The 24,922-nt window shown below is 41.4% G+C and overlaps 1 protein-coding gene across 1 annotated transcript in view; it reads right to left on the bottom strand.

Moving 5' to 3' along the window:
- Positions 1-1,301: 1,301 nt before the first annotated feature.
- LMX1B (LIM homeobox transcription factor 1 beta) overlaps positions 1,302-24,922 on the bottom strand; it is a 143,704-nt gene continuing 120,083 nt past the window's right edge. The window contains exons 3-8 of the mRNA XM_083160471.1: positions 13,838-14,070; positions 11,088-11,266; positions 9,758-9,835; positions 8,538-8,604; positions 4,739-4,900; positions 1,302-2,080 (exon numbers count right to left, since the gene is read on the bottom strand). Of these exons, the coding sequence (XP_083016597.1) occupies positions 1,923-2,080; positions 4,739-4,900; positions 8,538-8,604; positions 9,758-9,835; positions 11,088-11,266; positions 13,838-14,070 (877 nt within the window). The 3' untranslated portion in view covers positions 1,302-1,922. The remainder of the gene's footprint in view (positions 2,081-4,738; positions 4,901-8,537; positions 8,605-9,757; positions 9,836-11,087; positions 11,267-13,837; positions 14,071-24,922) is intronic.

The raw sequence follows: 24,922 nt of genomic DNA on the forward strand, positions 1-24,922 counted from the left end.
CCAGGGGTTACATGCTTATAGCCAGGGGACAAGTTTCATGCTTGTTTCCAGGGTTTTCTCATTAATTGTCAGGGGTTTTTTTTGCTTGCTAACGGTGGATTGCATGCTCGTTGCCAGGGAGTTACATGCCAATTGCCAGGGGGTTACATGCTTGATGCTAGGGCTTTACATGCTCATATCCAATATATATATATATTCTAGGGGCAATCCGTAACTTCTGCGTAACAATATCCGCTACCCAGTAGGACCTCAGGCATCTATCCATCTGTCTACTAGGCCCTTTGGCATCTGTCTTCTCCAAGGTGCAGGACCATGCACTCCGCCACAGCATTGGCTCCCCCAAGCCACTGCTTGGGCTGCAGTGCCATTGTTGCACCACTGGGTTAGGGTTGGGTATGCATTTCAGCTCACATCATTAGCCACCTGATCATTGACCACTCAATAATTGCACATTATTGTCCACTCAATAAGAGGATGACTGTGTGTGGATGGCACCAGAACTGGGGAGACCTGCTCACTCTCCTGGCTGGCTAGGAGCCCCACCCTATTTTTAAGTAGAGTGTGATCAGTACTGTAGAGGACTACTTTATCTTAAGCTATCCATTATTTTAGCTATGCCTATCTCTTTGTACAAGGGATAGAACATTTTAGTGATCATGGCAGATATCACAGGGCTAATAACTTTAACTTGACCTGATCATAATCAGGTCACGTTAAGGCTGCATTACCATTTGGTATTTCAAAATGGCTGCTGAAACAGGGTGTGAAATGGATGACCAATCAGAAGCTGTGATATAAGTGACTTGGGCCTTCCTCCCACAGACTACCTCTCCTCCACACATATATATATATGGTACATTGTATGGGAACTACAGTAAATGCTACCACGCTTTATTGGAAACTTAAATATGTATAATGGATAAATTGTGTTTAATGATAAGAAGTGGGCTTTTTGAAGATGAAGAATTATCCAATGATCATTCAGATGTATTAACCCTTTGAGTGCCTTAGGTGTAAAAATGGCCAAGCAAACATTTTGTTTCATTATAAACAAATATAATCTTTTTATTACACATTTTTTATTTGAATTTATATAGCAAATGTGAGCGACGCTGGCATTCTTAGCAGATATTTTGCACATCTGTTGGCACTGAAAGGGTTAATGAATTGTTTACCCTGTATGGTCATTGTCATGTTAACCAATGCTGTTATGCATGTCTATTAAACCACAGAATCCAGTACTGTTTTATGTTTTATTAAATTAAGTTTTTTTTTTTCTGTTTTAAATCTTTAAAGCACCTTAAAAGAACATAAGACCATTAATTTAAAAAAAAAATGGATTTCTCTCCAGAAAAAACATGCAGTCCTTCCTGTGTTGGCAATGACCTTGAAAAATCATTGTCTGCTCGTATGATATAATGACTAAAACTACCCTTCTTGTCTATGGAGAAAATCAAACCAAAAATATAGAAAGAAAAATAAAATAGTTTAAAACGTCACATTTACAATAACTTCTCACAGTTCAAATTTGTTAATTCCACATTACGGTGACACTCATGCAGTTTTAGAGGAGACAAGGAAAATCTTTTATCAGTGGCTTCATTTTTGCATTATTCTAGAGGGAAAAATTCTATTGTTTTTTTCTTCTTCTTTTACACAAGTCTATACAAATACTGTATTCTTCCATTTTTCTTTACAATAATGGTTTGTTTTTTAAATGGAAAAAAAAAGTTTTTACAAGTTCATTCTCATGCGTTAGCCAAACTTCTCAGGGTCCATGAGGGGTCGGGCTGCCGCTGGGTGTTGTGTCGGTCTGCTCACTGCTCTGTTCTGTGAAGGAAAACTGCACCGATATGGCTGTAAATAGTCTCTAAGGGTCCATTTTTCTTTTCTTTTTGGTAGGGAACAGAATGAAGGATCCCTCATGATGCGAAGTAGGAGCTCTGCATGGAGTAGAGTCGGTCAATGGGGTTTCCCACTCTGGCTTGCATGGAATTGACTTCCGAAGAAGCCAGGAAGCAGTCACTGAGACTCGTTAACGAGGTATCACTGTCAATATCGTGGAATATTGTGTCGTTGCCTGCAAAAGGAAAAATCAGAATGATTACTTATAAACTTTTCAATAGCCCAAACAGCTACTGTACCTGATATTTTGAACATCGCTCACAGAGATGTTGGCATTTAAAAGGTTAAACTTTATCCCTTAGAGTTGACTTAACTGATATTCATGGCAATGTATGAATAATTACAAACCGACTAGTACTGTTCTACACATATTTATAAATGCACATTTTAATAAACAGAAAACAACAGAATTTTGTGATTCATATTTTTCATAACATTTACAGAAAAGTAAAGTTAAAAGGCTAATAGGGGGCGCTGTAGCACAGTTAAAAATTCATGTGGGAGCCATACCCACTGCCACCAACTGTCTTTCCAAACTGGCTCATTGGCAGTTGGTGTGGCTACCATATTTGAATTTTGAACTGTGCTGCAACCCCTCCTCTGGAGTCGCCACTGATTGTAACCTATTATGAATTATATCTATTATATATACAGGTTACATTCATAGTATTTAAATAAGACAACTGGTACAGCCGATAAATATGTGTGTATTTGCGCGTGTGTGTTTGCGCATGCGCGCGTGTGTGTGTGTGGAGACCGTACTTCCACACGGCTGGTCTCATGGACAGGGTTTTGTATACAAGGCTGTCTGTGGTAGGTGTCACCAGAACACAATCGAACAAATATAAGATATTTTGGAATGATTCCTGAGGGAGGATTTAGAAATGCACCTATACATTAGTCGATAGACTTTCTGTGGTAAAATAGAGCTGCACCTTTTGTGTACCATTCTAGACTTTGGTGAACAAATACTATGAAACATATGGGTTGAGATTAGTTTTTCCATCTTCTGTTTTCCCTATCTGTAAATTTAATATTTGGGGAATATTCATTTCATGTTTTTTTTTTTTTTCACTTTAAGCCAATGAGGTCCAGTGTTGATGAGAATCATTCTCATATGATGTATGGTGCATTCTATTAATCTGTCAATAACAGAAGAACCCTCAATTCTTGAGTTCCTCATTCCCTCAACTGTCACAGTTTAAGTGTGATAAGTCAACCAAGAGTTTTGAGACAAAGCAGAAGAGGAAAAGTCATAGAATATGGGGGCTTGTCCGGGCAGGACTTCCCACCATTCTATTTTCAGCCTTCATTATGAATTCATATTTCTACTTAAAGTACAGCTTTTTCTGATTCAAGTACTGGAGGACAGTGAATGGGAGTTGACCCGTTACATTTCATTCTGTGACTTTGATTTATAAATTATACACAAAGTTGTATACACAGAGTGGCTGGACACACAGGTAATATGTGTTTTTACCATGCAATTAGTTACATTTTAATAAAAAATATTAAAAGGACAAATAAAACTAGACATAATTTAATGAAATAATGTGATGGCACAGAGCTCTCTCACTGTGTGTCGGAGTGTGTTTCATGCCACCCTCTATTGCAAAGGTGGCCAAACCGATCCTCAAAATCTACTAAAAGTTTATGTTTTTCAGGCCACCGGAGGTTCTGTAGAATGTATTGGTTACGAATGACTGCAGCACATGTTTAAAAATGTGATTTAGTAATTACAGCTAAGTGGTCGGGAAATCATGAACTGTTGGTAGACCTCGAGAATTGATTTGGCCAGCGCTGCTCTATTGCATTCCATAGCATTTCTTGTGGGTCCCTACTGTCGTCCTCTCAATTTTACCCTTTGTGCGTCTGCAGCAGAGCCTCTAACTCCATCCTGTGCTACCGCTACGTACATCACTACATTACTATTGGGAATGTGCCTACTTTGGTCACTGTCTTGATCTTGTCTTACCAAAGATTAAGCATAGATTTATTTTGTCTATTTCTCCCTACCAATTGTTATTTTAAAAATTCCTTCGCTTGTCAACTCGGCATCTCTCTTTCTATATTTTCAACTACACTTTGTACCTTTATGCTTGCCATGAATCTAGTAATGGTAGTTTAATGGTGGCTTATATAGCAATTGACAATGTTGTACTATACAGAGAAAACCTTGAGCTAATCACAAGATTGAATGTTTTTTTATTCTTTCAAAGAATAAGGTGATGCCACTCCATGTATTAAAAATAAGTGTGGCAAAAACGTTAGTTCAAATGCCACATCTTTTGTTTTAATTAATATTAAGGCCAATACATCTACAGGCCAATCTGCCAATTCTGATCAAAGTTGCCAATCAGCGATAAAAAAAACATGGACATCAATGATCAACAATTCTTCATCAATTCCAATTATATTTTGGATGTAGTCAGTGAATTAAGGATTTTTTTACATGTAGGATTTCCCCGATCCCCCAACCCAGGAATTGTCATAATGGGGAATTGCCCCAATACCCACCTCATCTATGGGGCCCACTTATTATTTACTTTGTTGCAACAATATTGCTTTATTTCACAAAACATATAACCACTAGTTCTGCAAACAAATGTAATTGTTCATATTTAAGCTGCAAAAAGCAAAATGATGTTTGAAAATTTTTGTATTGTCAAATGTAGAACTTTGAGTGGACAAGAAGTAATAGTGTTCCTTTTCTCATAGATATAACATATATAATGAATGCTCAATAAAACAGGAGTAAAGCAGAGCATGTCAAGTTACAATCTATATTGAATTGTCATACTCATTGTCACCGTACATGGTGCACGCAGCTTACCATAAGGATTCATGTGGTCACCTGGCATTTGAGGAGGTGTGAGTCCTTGCTGGAAGGGGTCTGTGCTGTAGCTGTTCTGATCCATCGTGACGATCTGTTGTTGTGGTGGGGCCAATGGGGCGTATGAGGTCATCATCCCTTCCATGCGGCTAGACATGACCTCTAACGGGTGACAAGGAGCCACATTAATGCACTCACTCCTACATAGCTTGTCTAATAGCTGTCTGCTAGTTCTTGCCATATCTATTCTTATGTCTATTAAAACCGAAATGTCAGTTGAAATTTTTTATTTTCAATTTACCTATTTTTTCTAGAAAAAAATTAGAAATACAAAAATCTGATGCAGTTAACTCCACTTCGACAGGATGGAAATAGAAGGCTTTGTAACAGAATGGAAAGAGAGGATCAAGAAGGGCCAATACATAGGGTTAGAGATTAGAAAGGTTAGGATGTTTTTGAAACACAGTCTCGGGCACACAGCTTGGACGCTTGAAGTAAATTAGTACTCTCCTTGTTACTTGCTAAAACTTACATCCAGGAGTAGTGAGGTTAACACTGGACATATTTTTAAGAAAAATGTAGCAGTTTGGATAGAATTCCTATATTGTTCAGGATTTTGCAAAACGCGTGGTTTAAAGATTTAGTAGGGTTTTTTTAGAGTTAGGGTTTACAAAGGGGTTGGATTATGTGTAGAGTTATGATGGATAAAGTTTGGGAGACATTTGTTATTTTGGATAGGGCTCAAATTATATTTATGTTAGTTTTAGACAGCTTTAAATATTGGACAAAAGTAATAGGTTTTTACTATGGTTTTGGTTATGGCTAGGGTTTTCAGCAGTATTTTATATAGGTATTTACTGTTCAAATAAAACTTAGAAGCTAAATATATAAGGCTTTTAGACACAGTAATATTTCTTTTAGATAGATGCAAAGTAGTATTAAAATATAGCTTATACTTTGCAATATAAAGCTTTAATGTATTGTGTATATAGGTCTTTTTATGTTTGTTTCTTTACTAGTAATTAGCAGAGATGTTTTAGATTAGATGGACAGAGTTATTTATTTACTTATTACCCGGTATTTATATAGAACACATATATTCTGCAGCGATTGACAGAGGGAATATTTGTTCATTCCCTGCCCCAGTAGAACTTACAGAATACCTCAGGTACACACCCACACATTCACACTAGGGTTCATTTTGTTGAGAGACAATTACCCAACCAATATATGTTTTGGGGAATGTGGGAGGAAACCCATGCAAATATGGAGAGAATTAAGAAACTGCACACAGTTAGGGCTGTGTCGGGAATCAAACCCATGACCTCAGTAATGTGAGGCAGAAATGCTAACCATTACACCATCTGTGCAGTGTTGAGCCCCGTACATACTAGCCAATATGCTCCATGAGCAATATCGGCAGTGTTTATCTTTAACCTCGATAATGAACCTACACACTGAACGATATTGATAACCGTAATGTTCAGTGATGTCCCCCAGCCCCTGCTGCTATCATACCTTGTTGATGATATAGTCAACATTGGGCATGTAGCACAGTTGACAAGGGGACGACATTAATGGTAACATAAATATATATATATATATATAAGCAGCACCCCCCACCCCTCCTTCAATATATGGTCAGCCCAGCAGCCACTGCTATATACACATGTACATATATATATATATATATATATATATATATATTTATTAATAGAGAAAGTCTCTATACGCCAACTACTGAAGTTACGGTGGCCAGGTGCCCTTGCAAAAAAAATGCAGAGAGTGGAGTAGGTGGCGGCACTCACGGTGTAAATGAGATAACATATGAGTTTCTGAAGGTCTCCCGTTTGATCATTGACACGGTGAGTGCCGCCACCTACCCCTCTCTCTCTCTAAATATTGTACATACATGTGCTTTGTCCATCTTAACTGAAACGTCCCTGCCAATTACTAGTAAAGAAACAAACAAAAATAATAAATAATACAATTCTAACCCTGCATGCTAACGGCCGCTAGACCTGGTGGAGCGAGTCAAACAATGGTGTTGACGTTACTGTTATGATGCTCGATCATTTTGACGGGCTAGTAACTAGTATGTGTATATGCTGTATAGTAAATATTAAGTTCATATCAGAAGTTTGTTTGAATGGCAGCTTACTTATATTTAGGGAAGCCAATCCCGGAGCATTTTTTCAATCCCGGACTTCGGGATTGAAAAATGCCCAATCCCGGGATTCCCGGGATCCCGGGATTGGCTTCCCTAATTTAAAAAACGCACCCTGGCCGCCCCACATATTTACTTACATGTGGGGTGGGTGTGTGGGTGGGTGGGCAGCCGGCCAGCCGGCCGGGTGTCTGTGGAGCCGTGCAGCCGGGTGTGTTGGCGGGTGTCAGGGGATCCGGCGTGTGGATGGGCTGGGAGCCGGCGGGTGGATGGGCAGGGAGCCAGCCGGGTGGATGGGCGGGGAGCCGGCCTGGAGGGTGGGTGGATGGGCGGGTAGCGGCTAGCGGGGCGGGCAGCGAGCCGGGGGGGCGGGCTTCTGGGGAGCCAGCCGGGTTGGTGGGCGGGGGCGAACGCATGCTGCACAGAGCCACACTGGCTCTGTGCAGCTGCTTGGCCTGTGCAACGTGACCTCTGTACTCGTCACGCTGCGCAGGGATGCACTGCCGGGGAAGGGAGAAGCCGGGTAGCGCCTGAGCACACGCTCAGACGCTGGCCGATATTAGACTGCGCATGCGCAGTCTAATCCCGAAATCCCGGGATTGGAAACTCCAATCCCGGGATTGAAATCCCGGCGTTTTAGGGGCCAAATCCCGGGATCCCGCCGATCCCGATCCCGGGATTGGCCACCCTACTTATATTTACTAAAATCGTACAAAGGTACAAATCTGGATTAGTCAATCAAAAAGATGTGACTAAATGGAACAGAATTAAGAATTGCTGAAAAAAATTCAGAAAGCAAAAGAGAGTTTAGTGGTAGAGTGGTGTGAAAGTTAAAGTGCACCCATCCTACACACACTTCGTTAGGAACTAATGAGATCACAGAGACACAAGAGCTTTGGGTATTCATTAGTTAATCATCTGCATTCTTCCTAAAAGATTTCTGACTTCACTCTGTGTAGATTCGTTTCACTTAAAGAAACCAGTGGTAAGTACCAGGTGGAGATGGGGTTGTTAATTTGTTGAAATTGAAAAATGTACTAATAACTGTATAACATCCAGAGGCGGAACTACCATTGGTGAAGCAGGTGCTGTGCCCCTGTCACCCTCTTCCTGTCAGGTGTGGTATAGGGTTCCAACAGTCGGGATCCCGACAGTCATTAGCCCGACATCGGGATCCCGCCTGCCCGGACTCAGACAGCATGGTGAGCGCAACAAAGCCCCTTGCAGGCTCGCTGCACTCGCCACCTATTCTATTCTCACTCTATGGGGGTTGTGGACCCCCACAAGGGAAAATAGCGGGTGGCCGTCGGGCACCTGTCTGCGTTTTGACAGTAGGGATCCCTACATCAGGTAAATGACTGTTGGGATCCCGACTGTCGGGACTGCGTCCGGCACCCTTCCTGTCACCTACTGTTTTTCCATTTAACATTCTGCCTCCCCCTGCATGTCCCTGTCACCCTTTGCCATGTTTAATATTATAAACTTGGCTTAGGGTGGAGGAGGGGACACAAATTATATTTTTTGTACCTGGGCTCACCACCTACAAGTTCCACCACTGATAACAGCCATTGGTAATACTGTATTATATTACTGGGTTATAGAGTAATTGTTACTGTAAGTTACTGTAGTTACCTTGACCGAGTCTCTGAGAATTTTGTTGCTCCTGCTGCTGCTGATGCCTTCGTGCTAATTTTTTCATCTGTAAAAAAAAAAAAAACAGGCAATAAACTCTGGTTGTCATGAAAAATAGCGGTGGGCTGAACAGTCAAAAAGAAATTTCCACGTGGGCATGTTATGAGGGTGTCATGGGCGGGGTTCTGCAAGTGAGCTGTGTTTTCAGAAATAACGAAGCTTCCAGAAAGGTCATGTGCAAAAAGTAGGTAGTGGATGCAATGATGCACTGATGATGGAAAGTCTAGAACCGCTAACTGTGCTAATATGTGCAGGGGCGGAGAAAATAGGCGTCTTGGGGCTTGCACATTAAGGCACGAATTAGTACACAAGGAGGGGGCTTAAATTAGCATTTGCATATTATCACACCCAAGCAATAGAGCTGTAGCAGTGTCCTCCACCTCTGAATCCCTTCAAATTTCTACATATATTACTACATAATTAATCCTCAGCCATTTTTGTAACTGACCAGTACTTAAAATTTCTAGACTGCACTAGATGAAAAAGCTCTAGACTGATATCTAGAACCAGATGTTTTTGCTACCATCAACATCTACTTTGGTCAAAACAGTTAAGTCCGGTGTTTTATATTATAACCCAAATAATGAATCAGGCCTTTTACTTTATGTAATAAAGTGATCCCTAAAATGTTATTCAATTTATTCAATTTAAAAGAATATTATGAAACCAATATTATGGAAAAAAAAGCCACAAATATTTTGATTATTTGACTGCAATATAGTGCAAATAATAAATAATGCATCAATAAATCAAATCATGGAAAATCAAAGCTGTTGAAAATTTTACGTCATATTTTTTTTCTAGTTGTTTCATAAAAAATTGAGTCTGCGACCTTGAAATGTCAATTTCCCCAAACCTAATCATATGGTACATACTGTAAAACTAAAGCATGTTAAAATATTAGCTAAATGTATTTATATCTCTGGCCTTAGAAAAGTATGTTTTTGTATGCTCACAATTGACAAATTTGGTGTCTTTTTTTGTTTTTATGTTTTAAAATCCTTCAAAATAAAACACTTCCTCAAGTTTAAAATTCAAGATTCAAGAAGATTTGATGGCCCATTTGGGAATTATAAAGTAAAACAAATGATTAAAAATGTAATCCTGCGATATATGGAAAGATATATGTTGAAGATAAGAAGGAGGCTACAGTGACATACCTTTGCTCTTTGGTTCTGAAACCACACTTGGACCACTCTCACACTAAGTCCTGTTTCCGCCGCTAACGTCTCCCTGACCTGCAGGATTTATAGAAAAGAGATAATCATTAATAATGGAATTATTTGTCATGAATATGTATGCATATTATCATCAATTGTTGGGACATTGTACTACCTTAACAACGTAGTACAGAAAATGCTAGTCGTTGGCTGCCATCTGTAACCTTAATACCCATATTCTGGTATGGGTTTGGTTCACAGAGTTGACCTTGTCTAGGTTGATCCCAAAAGGTCAACATGCTCAAGTTTGATATGGTAAAAAGGCCAACACAAGTAAAATGTTAACACAAAAATGATCAACAAATGAAAAAGTCAACATTATGTTTTTAGGTTTTTGGGGTGTCGCTGCGCTCGCCACACTTCGGGCTCGGTGGCTCGCTGCGCTCGCCACACTATTCTATTCTCAACTCCACGCCGACGTGGATAGTGGGGGTATGAAAAGGTCAGAGGACGCGTACCGCCGCACCTCGCGGGCTCGCTGCGCTCGCCACGCTTCGGGTTCACGTTGATCGTGGGGTGGCGTTAACAATTGTGGGGGCCATTTCAGACTTCAGGGGGACTATTTGGGCTCTGTGGCCCATTTAACATTGTTTCCTATGGAAAAATCGCGGGCATTGAGGCATTGAACAGTAAAATCGCGTCCAATCACACTTTTAACATTGTTCCCTATGGGAAATTGCGGGCATCGCGGCCATCGCGTCGCACCCGTTTTTTAGTGCATTTGATGGCCGCGATGCCCGCGATGGGCGCCGTGCTAGGTAAAGAGTACCAAAAATTGGTAAGAAAACTTTGTCATTCTGAATATTTAGACATGCCAACATTCTGATTGACGTAACCTACCACAACCCTGGCATACAGAAAACCTTTATGCTCTAAATAAATGAATTTGTGGAGGTTTGGATGTTAGGGGAAGAATGTGCATTTTCAAATTTCCTCCTTAAATATTTGTTCCGCCTTGCTCCTATTGCCCAACATGGCAGCATGGGAAAATGGTAGAATGAAGGCTCAGTTTTACTAAACGATGCTAATATACATGATCATAAAAAAACAAGACCTACCCAAACACTTAATATGAGGGTAGGTAGACTCAACAAAACTGTGGTACAGGAATATTGCATCCTGGGCCAGGTACAATTCCCATTGCCATTACAGCTGCCATTTTGTTTTTGCTAAGGCGAAAGCGGGCTCATGTTTTCTCTATATAAAAAGGAAAGTTGTATACACCTATCTGATGTCACACACTTTGGAAATGACGACAATCTGCATTTACCTTCCTGCAAGGCTTTGAGGACACCTCAAACGATGCTTTAAACGCCCTCCTCTGCTGCGTTGTGAGTATTGTCCGTGGTCGTTTAGGCCGCCTTGGATCTTTGCCATCGTCGCTGCCCTTCCCCTGGTTCCCATGACACTTTGCCGGTTTTACGTCCCCATCTTCATCATCACTCTTCACTGTAATAGAAACACAATGGCAACACATGAGAACTTGTTGGTACTAAATCATTCTGTGATTGGGAAGAATAGATACGCTCACTTTTCTTTGTGACGGTTATGCTAATGACAAGTGGGCAGATGCAGAGTTGAACACAAAGCTATTTGCAAAGGGTATCTTACATGGTTTGCGATGAGCATGCTCCAAGCCCCAGTGCGCGCAACTAGAGCAAATACAGTGTACATATGGAGGGGTATAACTGGGTTGCAATGAGCCATTGGGGACATGCCAACAGAATTGCAGCCTTTTAAAAAATGTACAGAAACTTAAATACTAGTTTTTTGGGTTCAAGTCTGCATCTGCCACTATGTTTGCATCATACATCCAGGTACGGCAACACACGAAGGGCCACAGGGATTGAAAATGCTCAAGGGCCTATACTGACAAGGGTTGGAGCTAGGACCAGTGCTGTGTGGGTGTGGCCGGCACCATGTGGGCGTGTACACTGCCTATACTATCAGCATCAATGTCACCCCCTATATACATCAAAAATTACATAATTTTGACAAATATCTCTTGGGTTGGTCATCGTAGGTCTATTTTTATGTGCCGGCTTGAGCTAAAGTTTCATCTGCCCCATTGTTCATATATCTCTGCCTGTGGTTTTATATTGACATAAAGCTATTATATATTATATCTTGCAGTGAAAAAAAAAAAAAAAACAATGTAGATAATTATGTAAAAGTGAAAAAAAAGAAAGAAAAGAAAAACAAAAAATTGAGCCATCCTTAGGAACAAGCCCTCAGAGAGCCGCCGGTTTCCCTTTACAAAGGCGTATATATCACGTAGACAGCCTCTTACATTCTCCACCACCAGATAGTTCTGTAAAAATGTGGCGAAGTCATAAAATAACCTGAACAGCAACCTAATAACATGCAGTGATATAATGTCCTGCGCAGCAATAATGTAATAGGCAAAGCTATAAAATAAAATGCTAGCTTTATAGGAACCCGCAGAGATATATAATGTCATGCTGAGAGTGAGAAGATCCAGCTATATGTCATTCAGATGCATATAACATACACAAAGAAGCATAACACTCCGGGTACTGAGTCTCTAGCCCTGTACACACACTTCATTTTGCTTTAGATTCGATGTTAGATTCGATTTTCTATTAGATCTGGCAGTAGATCTTTCCATTTAATTCGGCATTAGATCTGTACTTTTGCATTAGATATCGATTTCAATATCGAATTGGATTTACATTCATGGTACATAGTACACATTCGATTTACTGGATCGAAGTCGATATTTCCTTGTCTATTTTTCTTTTCGATTTTGAGAAAACAGGAGTGCGTATCGAATCGAATACAGATCGAAAGTGTCCTAAAAACCATTTGATGTGGATTCGGTTTTGCTGCTATAAGCAAACTCGAATCCCAAATAGCCAAAAATCGATGCATGTGTACACAGCTATAGAGTCACTTATATAGGTAATGTGCTCTAAAAATCTGCTATATACATATATACCATAATACAGTAACAATGTGCACATTAATGTAAACAATAACGCTAGTATAATTCCATCATGTCTTTTAACTGTCCATCTTTTGGGGAGAATAATTAAATTGAGTATTCAGACTCTCTACTATGTAAGGGATGTACACAAGGTGAGATTTTGAGAGAATATTTCTCCTGCTTAGATACCAACACTAATACCGCTTTCAGATCACAAAATGCAGGGTCGCAGGGGACTTTGAAATGGTTCAGTCTAAAAGCGACCCTGCTTTTTGCTTTCTCTGGCCCCTAGAGTGACCCCGCAATATTGCCAGGTCAATGACGTTGTGAGGGGGGCAGAGCGGAGTGGCATCGGGGGTGGGGGAGGAGGCACCACTTGGATGGGAACCGGGTCGCTCGACCTGTTCACACTGCACTGCAACCCGGAACAATTTGGAACTAGATCCCTGCTTTTTTAGCAGTTCAAAATGCCAGGTTGCTGCCGGTTTGCTGGACCCGGTAAGACCTTTCAGATCGCACCTATTACCAGGTCGAACCGGCAACAAACTGGCATGAACCCGGTAATTAGGTGCAATCTGAAAGGGGTGTAAGTCAGTGTATAGATAGATAGACTGTGCAGGCAAGGCAATTTTGACTAGATCTAATGCCCTTACACATGGGGCGAATTGAGCTTTGTATTGATCAACATTGACTCACTCAGATCACTCAGCACACAGCGCTGCTCCAGTGCTGTGTGCTGAGCGATCTGTCACAAGACTACAAACCATCACAAAATGTAAACCTCAAGTAATAACATTTTGCATGCAACCTTTCCCAGCCTTGGGGTTTATAGGCCATTGTTCTTATGTAATTGTTAAGTTATTTATTAATTTATAATTAGGGATGAGCGGGTTTGGCTTTACTCCGATTTACTCGGATCTCAAAGTGGGATCTTACTGGCTATCCAAAACATGTGACAACCAAAATGCGAAATTGCGATCATTTGTCAATAAGAACCAAGTACAGTAAATCCGAGTAAAGTCAAACCACTCATCCCTATTTATAAAATACATTTAGCAAACCAGCCTACTCACCAGAGTCCGAGTCATCTGGGCTCCCCGAGCTTAGAAGGTCTTTTTCCTTTTCGTAGTCACTTTTACACAATAGCTGTCCCTCCTTCAGCACAAACTCATCCCCTTTTCTTAGTTGTCGCTCACATACACAGCAGCAGAAGCAGCTCAGGTGGTACACACACTCCAGGGCACGCATTACAAATTCCGTTGGGGCGATTTTCTCCATGCATCCACTGCATTTTGCCGCAAAAAGCCTGAAACAGACAAAAGATGGATTATGTAAGAGCCACGGTGTCAGAATTTGCTTCGGTACACATTGTCTGACTTCTGACCACGTTTCTCTGTAATGTTAGTCAAAAGGAAAGCCACGGCACCCTATAGAGATAGACATTGATAAGGTAACTAAGGCCAGTGCCTAGGGTCTGGCTAGAAGTAGGTTTTTGAGAGAAAATCGTTCATGTTTCTGGTGTGTGATTTCAGAATTTGTACAATTGTGTTTAATATGGTCACACTTCTGTAGATTTCCATTTTATAGAAAGATACATTACAATACAGTCTCAATTCTCAGATGTATGATATCTCTATTATAAAATGGGCCTGTCCTTGTAGAAGATGAGAGCTATTTGGAGGGATTAGGGGGTAAACAAGGATGAGGCCTAGTTGAGCTCATTTTTCAATTTATAAATAGATATATTAGTGAAATGTGTTATCGCCAAGAGAAAACCGCATTATTGTGTGTCTTTATTTGGTTTTGTTCCTTATGCCATTATCTTATTATGTGGCTATGATAGGTACACAGTTCAGAGGGCTGATGTAGATTACTGGTGTTGTGTTGGTTTGATCTGATACAGAAAGCAAACTCTATATTGAGTTGGGGGTCGGGGGGGGGGGGCAAAAGGGGTCCGCCTACTACACAAAGTGGGTCAGGGAAGCAAGATATGGCAAAGTTGCTTAACATATAGGGGGAGAGGACATTAATTGGGTTCAGATTATGGACAACAGTCACTTAGACCCCAATCCAGACCCCTGCCAGAGGCCCAAAAAGGGGTCTGGCCACTACAAAAAGTGGGTCAGGGAAGCAACATATGGCAAAGTTGTATAACATAGAGGGGGTATAACACATTGATTGGGTCCACATTAGGTTCACAGCCAATAACACCCACAATCCTCACACCACAAGGTCCCAGGGGCCCAAAAAGGGGTCCAGCCACTACAAAGTGGGTCAGGGATGCAAGATATGGCAGAGTTGCATAACATAAAGGGGGTAGAGGACATGGGGTTTAAGGAAAAAATTGTGATCAGATCTGGGAGCCCACCACAGACATGTGCATGCTGGGCACACCATGGGCTCACCAGACATGTGTATGGCAGTCACACCATGGGCCTACCACCTACAGGTGTATGCCAGTCACACCATGGGCCCACCAGACATGTATATGCGGTCACACCATGGGCCCACCACAGACAGGTGTATGCCAGTCACACCATGGGCCCACCACAGACAAGTGTATGCCGGTCCCGCCATGGGCCCACCAGACAGGTGTATGCCGGCCACAGCATGGGCCCACCACAGACAGGTGTATGCCGGTCACACCATGGGCCCACCAGACAGGTGTATGCCGGTCACACCATGGGCCCACCACAGACAGGTGTATGCCGGTCCCACCATGGGCCCACCACAGACAGGTGTATGCCGATCACACCATGGGCCCACCACAGACAAGTGTATGCCGGTCCCACCATGGGCCCACCAGACAGGTGTATGCCGGCCACAGCATGGGCCCACCACAGACAGGTGTATGCCGGTCCCACCATGGGCCCACCACAGACAGGTGTATGCCGGTCACACCATGGTCCCACCACAGATAGGTGTATGCGGGGTGCACCATGGGCCCACCACAGACAGGTGTATGCCGGTCCCACCATGGGCCCACCACAGACAGGTGTATGCCAGTCACACCATGGGCCCACCACAGACAGGTGTATGCCGGTCACACCATGGGCCCACCACAGACAGATGTATGCCGGTCACACCATGGGCCCACCACAGAGGTGTATGCCGGGCACCCAATGGGCCCATCACAGACAGGTGTATGCCGGTCACACCATGGGCCCACCAAAGACAGGTGTATGCCTGTCACACCATGGGCCCACCACAGACAGATGTATGCCGGTCACACCATGGGCCCACCACAGACAGGTGTATGCGGTCACACCATGGGCCCACCACAGACAGATGTATGCCGGTCACACCATGGGCCCACCACAGACAGGTGTATGCCGGTCACACCATGGGCCCACCACAGACAGGTGTATGCCGGTCACACCATGGGCCCACCACAGACAGGTGTATGCCGGTCACACCATGGGCCCACCACAGAGGTGTATGCCGGGAACCCAATGGGCCCATCACAGACAGGTGTATGCCGGTCACACCATGGGCCCACCACAGACAGGTGTATGCCGGTCACACCATGGGCCCACCACAGACAGGCACAAATAGTGAAGGACAGAATTACATTGTGGCCATTCAAAAAATATCTGGCACATCTATCTTTCCCATCTGATTTTACGAAACTGTATATACCACAAAAAGATCACTTTGGATCTAGTGATAAGATACTTATCCCTGTTATGCTCCAGATGAAGTCATTTTGACGAAACGTGTTGGGTATCTTCTTAAATAAATTACTACACCACACAACGTATTCTGCAGTATATTTTGAATATATCCGGATATTGGACATATGAAGAAAGAATGTCAATATAATTGATACATATTACTGCTTTGGGTGGTACTAGAAACTAGCACACTCCAATATTCCGCTTTTTATATACTGTATATATAAATAAAATCAAATAATAATGTATTTGTTGTCCTGTAAGATTGTGTCCTGAGGAAGGGGTTATACCCCAAAATCTTGATAAATACATATCCTTTATGTTTGAGTTTATGCCTCTGTACTACCATTATTGTTTTGATTTTTTGTATACTTCTCTATTCGGCACTGGGACTGGGTGTTATAGGATGTTTGAGTGCCAGCAGGTTTGAACTGTTAAATATTAGCATTACTATGAACAGTGGCTGCCGCCATTGTGAGAGTGCAACAGGAGCTTTGTATTAAAGTTCTGCAATGGATTTAATTTAAAATCTGCCCCTCTCCTCATTACGCTATGAAAAGCAGTGATCTTGAACAAGCAATATATTATTAATTTTGTATAAATAAACCCTACTGATTTATAACTAATCTATCACACTATATAACATTATCAATCCTCCTAATAAAGTTGTACATTTTGCCAATGACACGATAACTTATTAAACAACTGACACTATCAATATATATATATATATATATATATATATATATATATATATATATATATATGTATATATATTTGGATGGAAACAGTGATCTTATATATAACTAAACACACCTTTTATTTACACATTAATATAATAATAATATAATATATAAATCATAGTTAAGTTGATGATTCATTTGTAAATACACGTATAGGATACAAGGGTGCTCGACACCATCTGTTTAATGTACGACTAATTCTTTATCTATGCAACTCACTTCTAGCGTTAAATTTGGCCCTTCAGTTTTCCTTAGCAGTTTCATTTCAATGTTTATTCTTTTAATATCTCGCCCTCTGCCTCTCCGCTGTCTCTCCCCTGCCCTTAATTTCCTTCTGTTTATCCGCAAACATGTTTAATTGTTTCAGTACAACATGTATTATCAGCGCAGAGATAGGAGCTGCGCTGCGCACATTACTTGCGCTTCAAGAAGCTTTATAAATAGTTCTCATCCCCATATATACTATATACGAGCAATTATTATTTTTTATTCGACAGGAAGTTTTCAAAGCAAGAGGAAACACAATCACTAGTTGTGTAACGTGTGATTACATCATTTAAAGGGACAGGTAAGAGCGGGAAATTATATCAGGCCTGCAATGGACAACTGACAGCCACAAGGTGGTTCTAGGCAGGACTTTAAGCCTGGATATAAACTTATGCTCATCACATGAATTATATTAGGACATGGCTGAAAAGATTCCATGGGGAATTAAGAGCCACACAAAACTTTGGCCAACAGCCAGTAGGAACAGCATGGATGGATTATATAACAGCAGATGCAATGCAAGCAAGGGTATAAGCTGGGTGGCTACCACCACCAAAACCACCTGCTCCAGGTTTATTGAACATCTGATGCCCCCCCCCTCCCCCCCTGTGCTTTTGGCCATTATATACTGTTGGGTAATGTCAAAATAAAAGCCTAACTGCAGCGTATAGATATACACTGGAATCCTGCGAGCAGGGCCCTCTTACCTCTTTGTCTGTGTGTTATTACCAAGTCCTGTTTTAGCACTATTTTGTTCTCAGTTGTAAATCGCAATAGAATATGCTGTTGCGATATAAGTCACTAACAATAATAATATAATAATTAATTTTATTATTATTATTATTAATAATAATAATAGTAATAATAATAATTATTATTTAAAAAACCTTCCCAACATTCCCAACATTGGACAAATTAGATCATGCCATGCATTTCCCATACCATGCCCATTTTTGCAGAAATGGACCCTACACTCTCGCTGCTGTCTGCTCAATGTTTTATGTTAGTGTTTCACAAGTGCACCAAGAGCCTTTCCCAGCATATGGGATACTTATAGTCTTATTAATATGCATGAATAGTATCCTGCCACCAAGGCGGCTAACGCCATGCAGGTATGTGCAAAGGTGGAGTCCCAAGAAGCTTTACCGCTTTAACAAGCGATAAACCATTTGCTGTACTTATGTGTGTAGGTGATAGGTACTCTCTTATTTTAATATTTTAGTAATATCTTATTTGTGATTGTGTCTCACAGATATTATTCTTTCTAATACCCAGATGTGCACAACGCGCAACACTCCAAAGGGATCTCACGGAATATTGAACTGGCCTTTTAGCGGCCAGTTCCATTCCACGCAAGGAGCTCTGCAACATGCGTGCTGCCCAAACACGATGAGCGAAAGACACCTGCCGCTGAGCCATTACACGTTGGCATCTTGCGCGTCATTGACCCTACCATGTAGCGTTCATTCTCCAGTCTACAACATATGACCTACTGAAGAGCACATCCGCTTGAATTCCTGCTACATCCATAACGACTGCATTCTATAGTCTTGTCACTCCTATTATGTAGTCCTCTTTAGTTTATTAGTCCGAACCTGTGTCTATAAATGATTTTTGTAAGGTTAGCGCACGTTAAGGTCAGACCCCCACATTAACCCTTTTAAGGACAGAATGAGTTAAAATTGTCTGAGATCTGATAAACACATTCAAAGCCGTAAAGAGTACAAGTGATATCCGTCCCTCCTCCCTGCCTAATAAAATACTTCCTGTGGATTCTCCTTTATGACCGATATCTATCACAAGGCTGAGAAATTTACGAGAACCCCTCTCGTTATTGCTCTGAGCTTTCGAATTAAAACGATTTTTCATTTCCAAAAGTCTCGTTTGCTGTTGTTCCTAACAGCTCTCTCCTGCCCCCCGCTCTGCTTCATATCGGCACAAAACGACACCCTGAAGACTTCATTTGTAATATTCTCAGAATAGGCATGAAACAGCTGCTGGAAAAGTAAGGAGCTTTAACTGCAATCACAGCACTGTTTAACAATTAGAAAATAACTTCCACCGAACGGTAACGGCATCATTGTGTGCGTAAAAAGTGGTGAATGATGGCGTTTAAGTGGAATTTTTATTAGATGTTTTTGTTGTGCATAGTGAGCTGTGAGCTTTTAGATATCATTTGTTTAGATACCTTTTAACTGTTTGCAGGTTAATTTTTTTTTTTTTTTGCAAAAAACATTCTGTTTTAAATGTTTAAATTCAATGTATATATATTTTTTTTAATTCAAACGATGTTAATGTTCTTAATTGAAGAAGTTCACCATTGGATCTGCTTCTGGCGCTAGGGCTGTTGCGCTTGACTAGACGTTGGACCTGAAAGGGTTAATGTAGTACAGTGGTGTCAAACTCATGGCCCTACATCTGTTTTGGAACTACACATCCCATCATGCCCTGCCACAGTTTTAGCAATCCATTATATAAAATATATGGCAGGGCATACTGGGATGTGTAGTTCCACAACAGATGGAGGGCCATCAGTTTGACACCACAGATGTAGTAGAAAATGGTACACAGGTTTTGATGTGAATATTAATAGTTGTATTTTGCAGGTGGTCGGCAGGTCGACATTAAAAAGGTAGACACTCAAAAGGGTGAACAGTATTTGTCGACAGGACATAGGTTGACATGGTATGTCAACATTTGAAAGGTCGACATGCCTTTTTCAGTTTTTTTCCCCAAAACAGATGTTTTTTCATACTTTACTATCAAAGTGGACATAGAGGAAGAATACAATAGTGTGCTGAGCATAGCGAGGGGACAAGGTACTTATATGGTGACCATGTCGACGTAAGTCAACAGCCACCAAAAGAGTAAAAAACCGCATGTTAACCCTTTCCATGTCGACCTTTTGCTTGTGTCGATCTTTCGACCCTTACACTGTGTTGATCTATGGCCTGTTCAACAATAGTGGTCGACTTAATGACTGTCAACCTTGTTAATATCGACCCTATGACCCATACCCAATGCGCTGATAGGCTGATTCAGAGGTGGATATCGGCGCGTTTGCTCGTTTTGCATTTGAGCAGGTTTTTTCAGATCTGCGCGCGCACAAGAGCGGCAACACACATACACGGAGCAGATATACAGTAGGGCCTTATTCAGACGTGATCGCAGGACAAATGGGCAAAACCATGTGCACTGCAGGTGGGGCAGATGTAACATGTGCAGAGAGAGTCTAACTCTCTCTGCACATGTTACATCTGCCCCACCTGCAGTGCACATGGTTTTATCTATTAAAGAAGTATTTTGCTTTTGCAAACTAACCAGAATCACCCCCCAGGCCAGTGACATCAGGTGAGTGACAGTCTGCAGCCATTTGGGGGTGTAGAGATGGGCTGTTTCAGAAAATGGGGCTTGTTGGGGCCTTTAGTTGCTGTCTTACTGGCACTAGCTGCATAGTCTGCCCCGAGATCCTGAGTAACCTGCGGGTCGCCCAGATATCCAGTGGCAGATCGATGTTCACAATCACACAGATAGATCTGAAGCTGCACCTTTATCGTCCCCTTCGATGCCATGCACAATGCCCATTCAGCAAAATGGTGATGCAAAAACAGAATTCAAAAAGTCTATTACCAGAACTTCTCATCTTCTGATGCACAAAGTGACTCATACAAATGCCATCACTCTCCATTTATCACGTTTGAAGCTTAGTGCATCTGGCCTATTAATGTCTGATGATTCTTCCCCAAGACCAGGTGCGAACCATTTTACAAGAATATTTTGGGTCATGCCACCTACCACAGATGCTCATTTCTATTCCATTCTTTAAATGGTTATACTGCTATATCTAGGGAGGCAACAGAAATGTTGGGGCCCAGTACACTGGAATCTCTGGGGCCCCTCAACCACACCCCCAGACGTGACATTTTATTACATTGCATATTGAATATGTTTTTTGAAAAAATATATAATTAATATGCACACGGCATTGTGTGGGCGTCACAGGATGTCACTAAAGTCATCGATATCCGTAGACGGAGAAGTGACCAGGCCCAAGGGGGGGGGTTACAGGTAGTCCAAAAAATTTGCCTTCCAGGCACCAGGCAGCCAGCAAGTGCCTGGCTGCCCGGTGCCATTATTATACATGGCTAGGTGTTGCCCCTGAGCCCCTCAGAACTTGGGGCGCAGTACAGGTGCCCATTTAATGCCCCCCCCCACCCTGTCGCCTGCCCTGGCTATATCATCATTACTGTACAGACTGGATCTGCTAAAGCCTGAAAACATGATTTATGTATAAATAATTTGGGGCCTATACAGTATATTAAACGCCACAATTGTGTCCCACCGTGCAACATAAGTTATCGCCATTATTCACAGACACAACTGATTTGAAAATTGCCGGGATGCTTACATCCTGCAGAATCTGATAGTTCTATACCGACCAGACGCTGCCTCTGTGACCACCGATCAGTACACCCTTTCCTATACACTGAATGGCAACACAGGCGCAGAGAGTAGATAAAAATGTTGTACAAATAAGGTTACATATCTAACACAGGGCTCTTAGAAAGGAATATAATAGGACTTTCCTGCTGGCACACAGAACCCAAAATAAAGTGATGATAATCCCGGGGATGCATGTAAGCTGTGTGTGTACAGGTGCTTCTGATCCTTATCCCAAACACAGATGCAGATAAAGCGCCTTATCACATGTTACTGTTTGCAGAGCACTTCTGGGCCTTTCTCTCCCGCTGTGCCCCTACTCTTCTCTCCTACTTATCTCTCCCATTTAAAGGCCCCATAATGAAACCCAGGCAAAGTTAAAGTGTCCCGTTCCTCTGCTTCTCTTTCTGGGCAACCATAGAGACAGCGCTATATCCAGTCTGTAGGATGCACAGGCACAAGTAACAGGAGTGTGTGTTAAATTACAGTCGCTTTCATTTAACTTAATACATTGTGGATGTCAGCGTGAACATATTCTTCTTCCTCTCCACAACAACAAATGGTGTTAATAAATATAAATATAAATATATATATATACATATACAGGTTGAGCATCCCGTATCCAAAATGCTCGGGACCAGGAGAATTTTGGATAACGGATTATTCCATATTTCAGAATATTTTAATATTTCAATTATGTATTTTGAAGTATCTTGCATTTATGCTGTATAAACACATCAACCACATGAAATGCACATAAATATATTGTATTTGTTCAAAAAAACAAGGTTTCAAAACATGAAACAAAATTTGTGTCCTATCTCAGATACTGAATTTAAATGCCAAGCAATCATTGTCTTGCACATATATAGTGCCAGTTACATATCATGTCCTCAGTAGTGTTGTTACATATCATGTCCCCAGTAGTGGCAGTTACATATCATGTCCTCAGTAGTGTTGTTACATATCATGTCCCCAGTAGTGCCAGTTACATATCATGTCCTCAGTAGTGTTGTTACATATCATGTCCCCAGTAGTGCCAGTTACATATCATGTCCTCAGTAGTATTGTTGCATATCATGTCCCCAGTGAGTTTTTATTAAAAAAAAAAAAAATGGAATGTATGGTTTTCGGAATAATTCGAATAACGGATATTCGGATACGGGATACTCAACCTGTATATATTTGTTGGGATTAAAAAAGAGAATTGCATGGTGTAACTGTAAAAGTACCAGTGCAGCCACCCGCAGCCTCATAATGGTACTAACAAGCGCTGCAATGCCTGAGATCAGAGAATATTAATGCACACTGGATATTCCAAGGTTTGCAGCAGTTCAAGGTTGTGTTTCCAGGCTGTATAAGTTCCCTGGAGTGTATGCCGGTACAAAAATGTCTAGTATTTGAAATGTAGTTTAGAAGCCTATATGACACACAAATGACAAGATTACATTGGATTGGAACATTGCATGTGTACAGGGACTGATCAACGTTCAAGATCAAAAGTCAATAAAAAAAAAAAAGATTCAAAAACTTTATACACATCTTTATATATCCACACAGACAATCCATGCACATTGCTGTATATTGCCGCTGCTGTAACCAAGGCTACTATTTCACACACTGTGTGCGTGGAAGGTTGCTAAGTGAGATTAAACCTTTTTACTTGGATTTAATCCCGTGTCACTGAAAGCTATTTGAATTCCTCGCTCTTGTTTGATAGTAAACAGCAGTGTGAATACACAACACAGAGGGGACCGAACCCCCACATCTCTAATCCTCTACCCCCACCCTTGAAATATTTTTTAAGGTTGCTATAGCATTGAGTCATGCATTGGTATGTACTTAGAAAAAAAAATCCCGCTGAGTTTTAGCCGGAAAAAATAAGCAACGGATTAAAATTGAGGGACAAAAGGAAGGAGTGAGGAAGAGGGCCACTGAAGGGTTAATCGCATCGACGCCAACTCTCTCAACTTAAGTCAAAGTTGCATTGTATTAGGTGAAGCAAGAATCTAATTCCCTTAGGTCGGGGGGGGGGGGGGGCAATGTAACAAATGTAATGAAACACATGCCTCTTATCATTTCCCGGTGTCCTTTCCGTAGCCATAATTATATGCAAATGAGCATGCCAGGGTTATTACTAAATGTTGCTCCCAGTGGATGTGACCTTTAACCCATAAAACATGTCCGTCATTAAGACCTCTGGCTTTCACTTGTGACTGCTTCCTTAACGCATCAGTGTGTTTCTAGTGGGACTGACCCTATTAGCCCATTAATTATAACAGTTATTAGCTGGGTCAATTTGGTTCTTCGTGTTTCTGACCCATTAAACATGTTGTCCAGTTTGCGTTAACGTGGAGCTGACCCTTTAACCTATTAAACGCGTCACCGGCACTTGGTCATTTTTCATTATGTATGGACGTTTATATGAAAATCCACAAAACTAAACCATCCCCATTAACTCTGCGGCACAGCAGGGGCAAAAGCATCTGCTGGTAGCAATTGTCCTCAACGGGGTTTATATTAAACCTGTCCTAAGCCTTCTGTTAAATGTCATTTTGCCCATAAAATAGGGAACAATGACAGAGGGTGGAGACGTTGCTCTAAGCTGGCTCCCCTCTTACTTTTGAGTATTAATAATTTACAGCGCTGATGAGTTTCTAGTAGAAAGCAATCGGACTCCTGTAGGGAGAACATTAACACAGGGTATATCAGCGGCTCTGCTTGCCAATCAGTGCCTAATTTGCTGGTCCCAACGTCTCTGCGGAAGCTATTTCCAGATTATCTATATACGCATCCATAAATTCCCCTTTCTGCATGAAAAAGAAGATTTCCAACTTTCTTCTTTTATTGCTTTAACCCGCCAGACAGTGTTTGACGTATTTGAATAACTGCTTTTTGCGTTTATTTCTTTCTTGATATGTTCTTAAGGGTTTGGGGGGGTTTGCAATTCTTAAGAATTTTTTTTTCACAGTTTATTCATGTACGCATTGTTAGTTGTACATGTTAAATGTAGAACTAGGCGGTTATTTAGAAG

This window comes from Crinia signifera, chromosome 9 (genome assembly GCF_055691185.1).
Source record: "Crinia signifera chromosome 9, ASM5569118v1, whole genome shotgun sequence".
In the NCBI taxonomy this organism is placed as follows: Eukaryota; Metazoa; Chordata; class Amphibia; order Anura; family Myobatrachidae; genus Crinia; species Crinia signifera.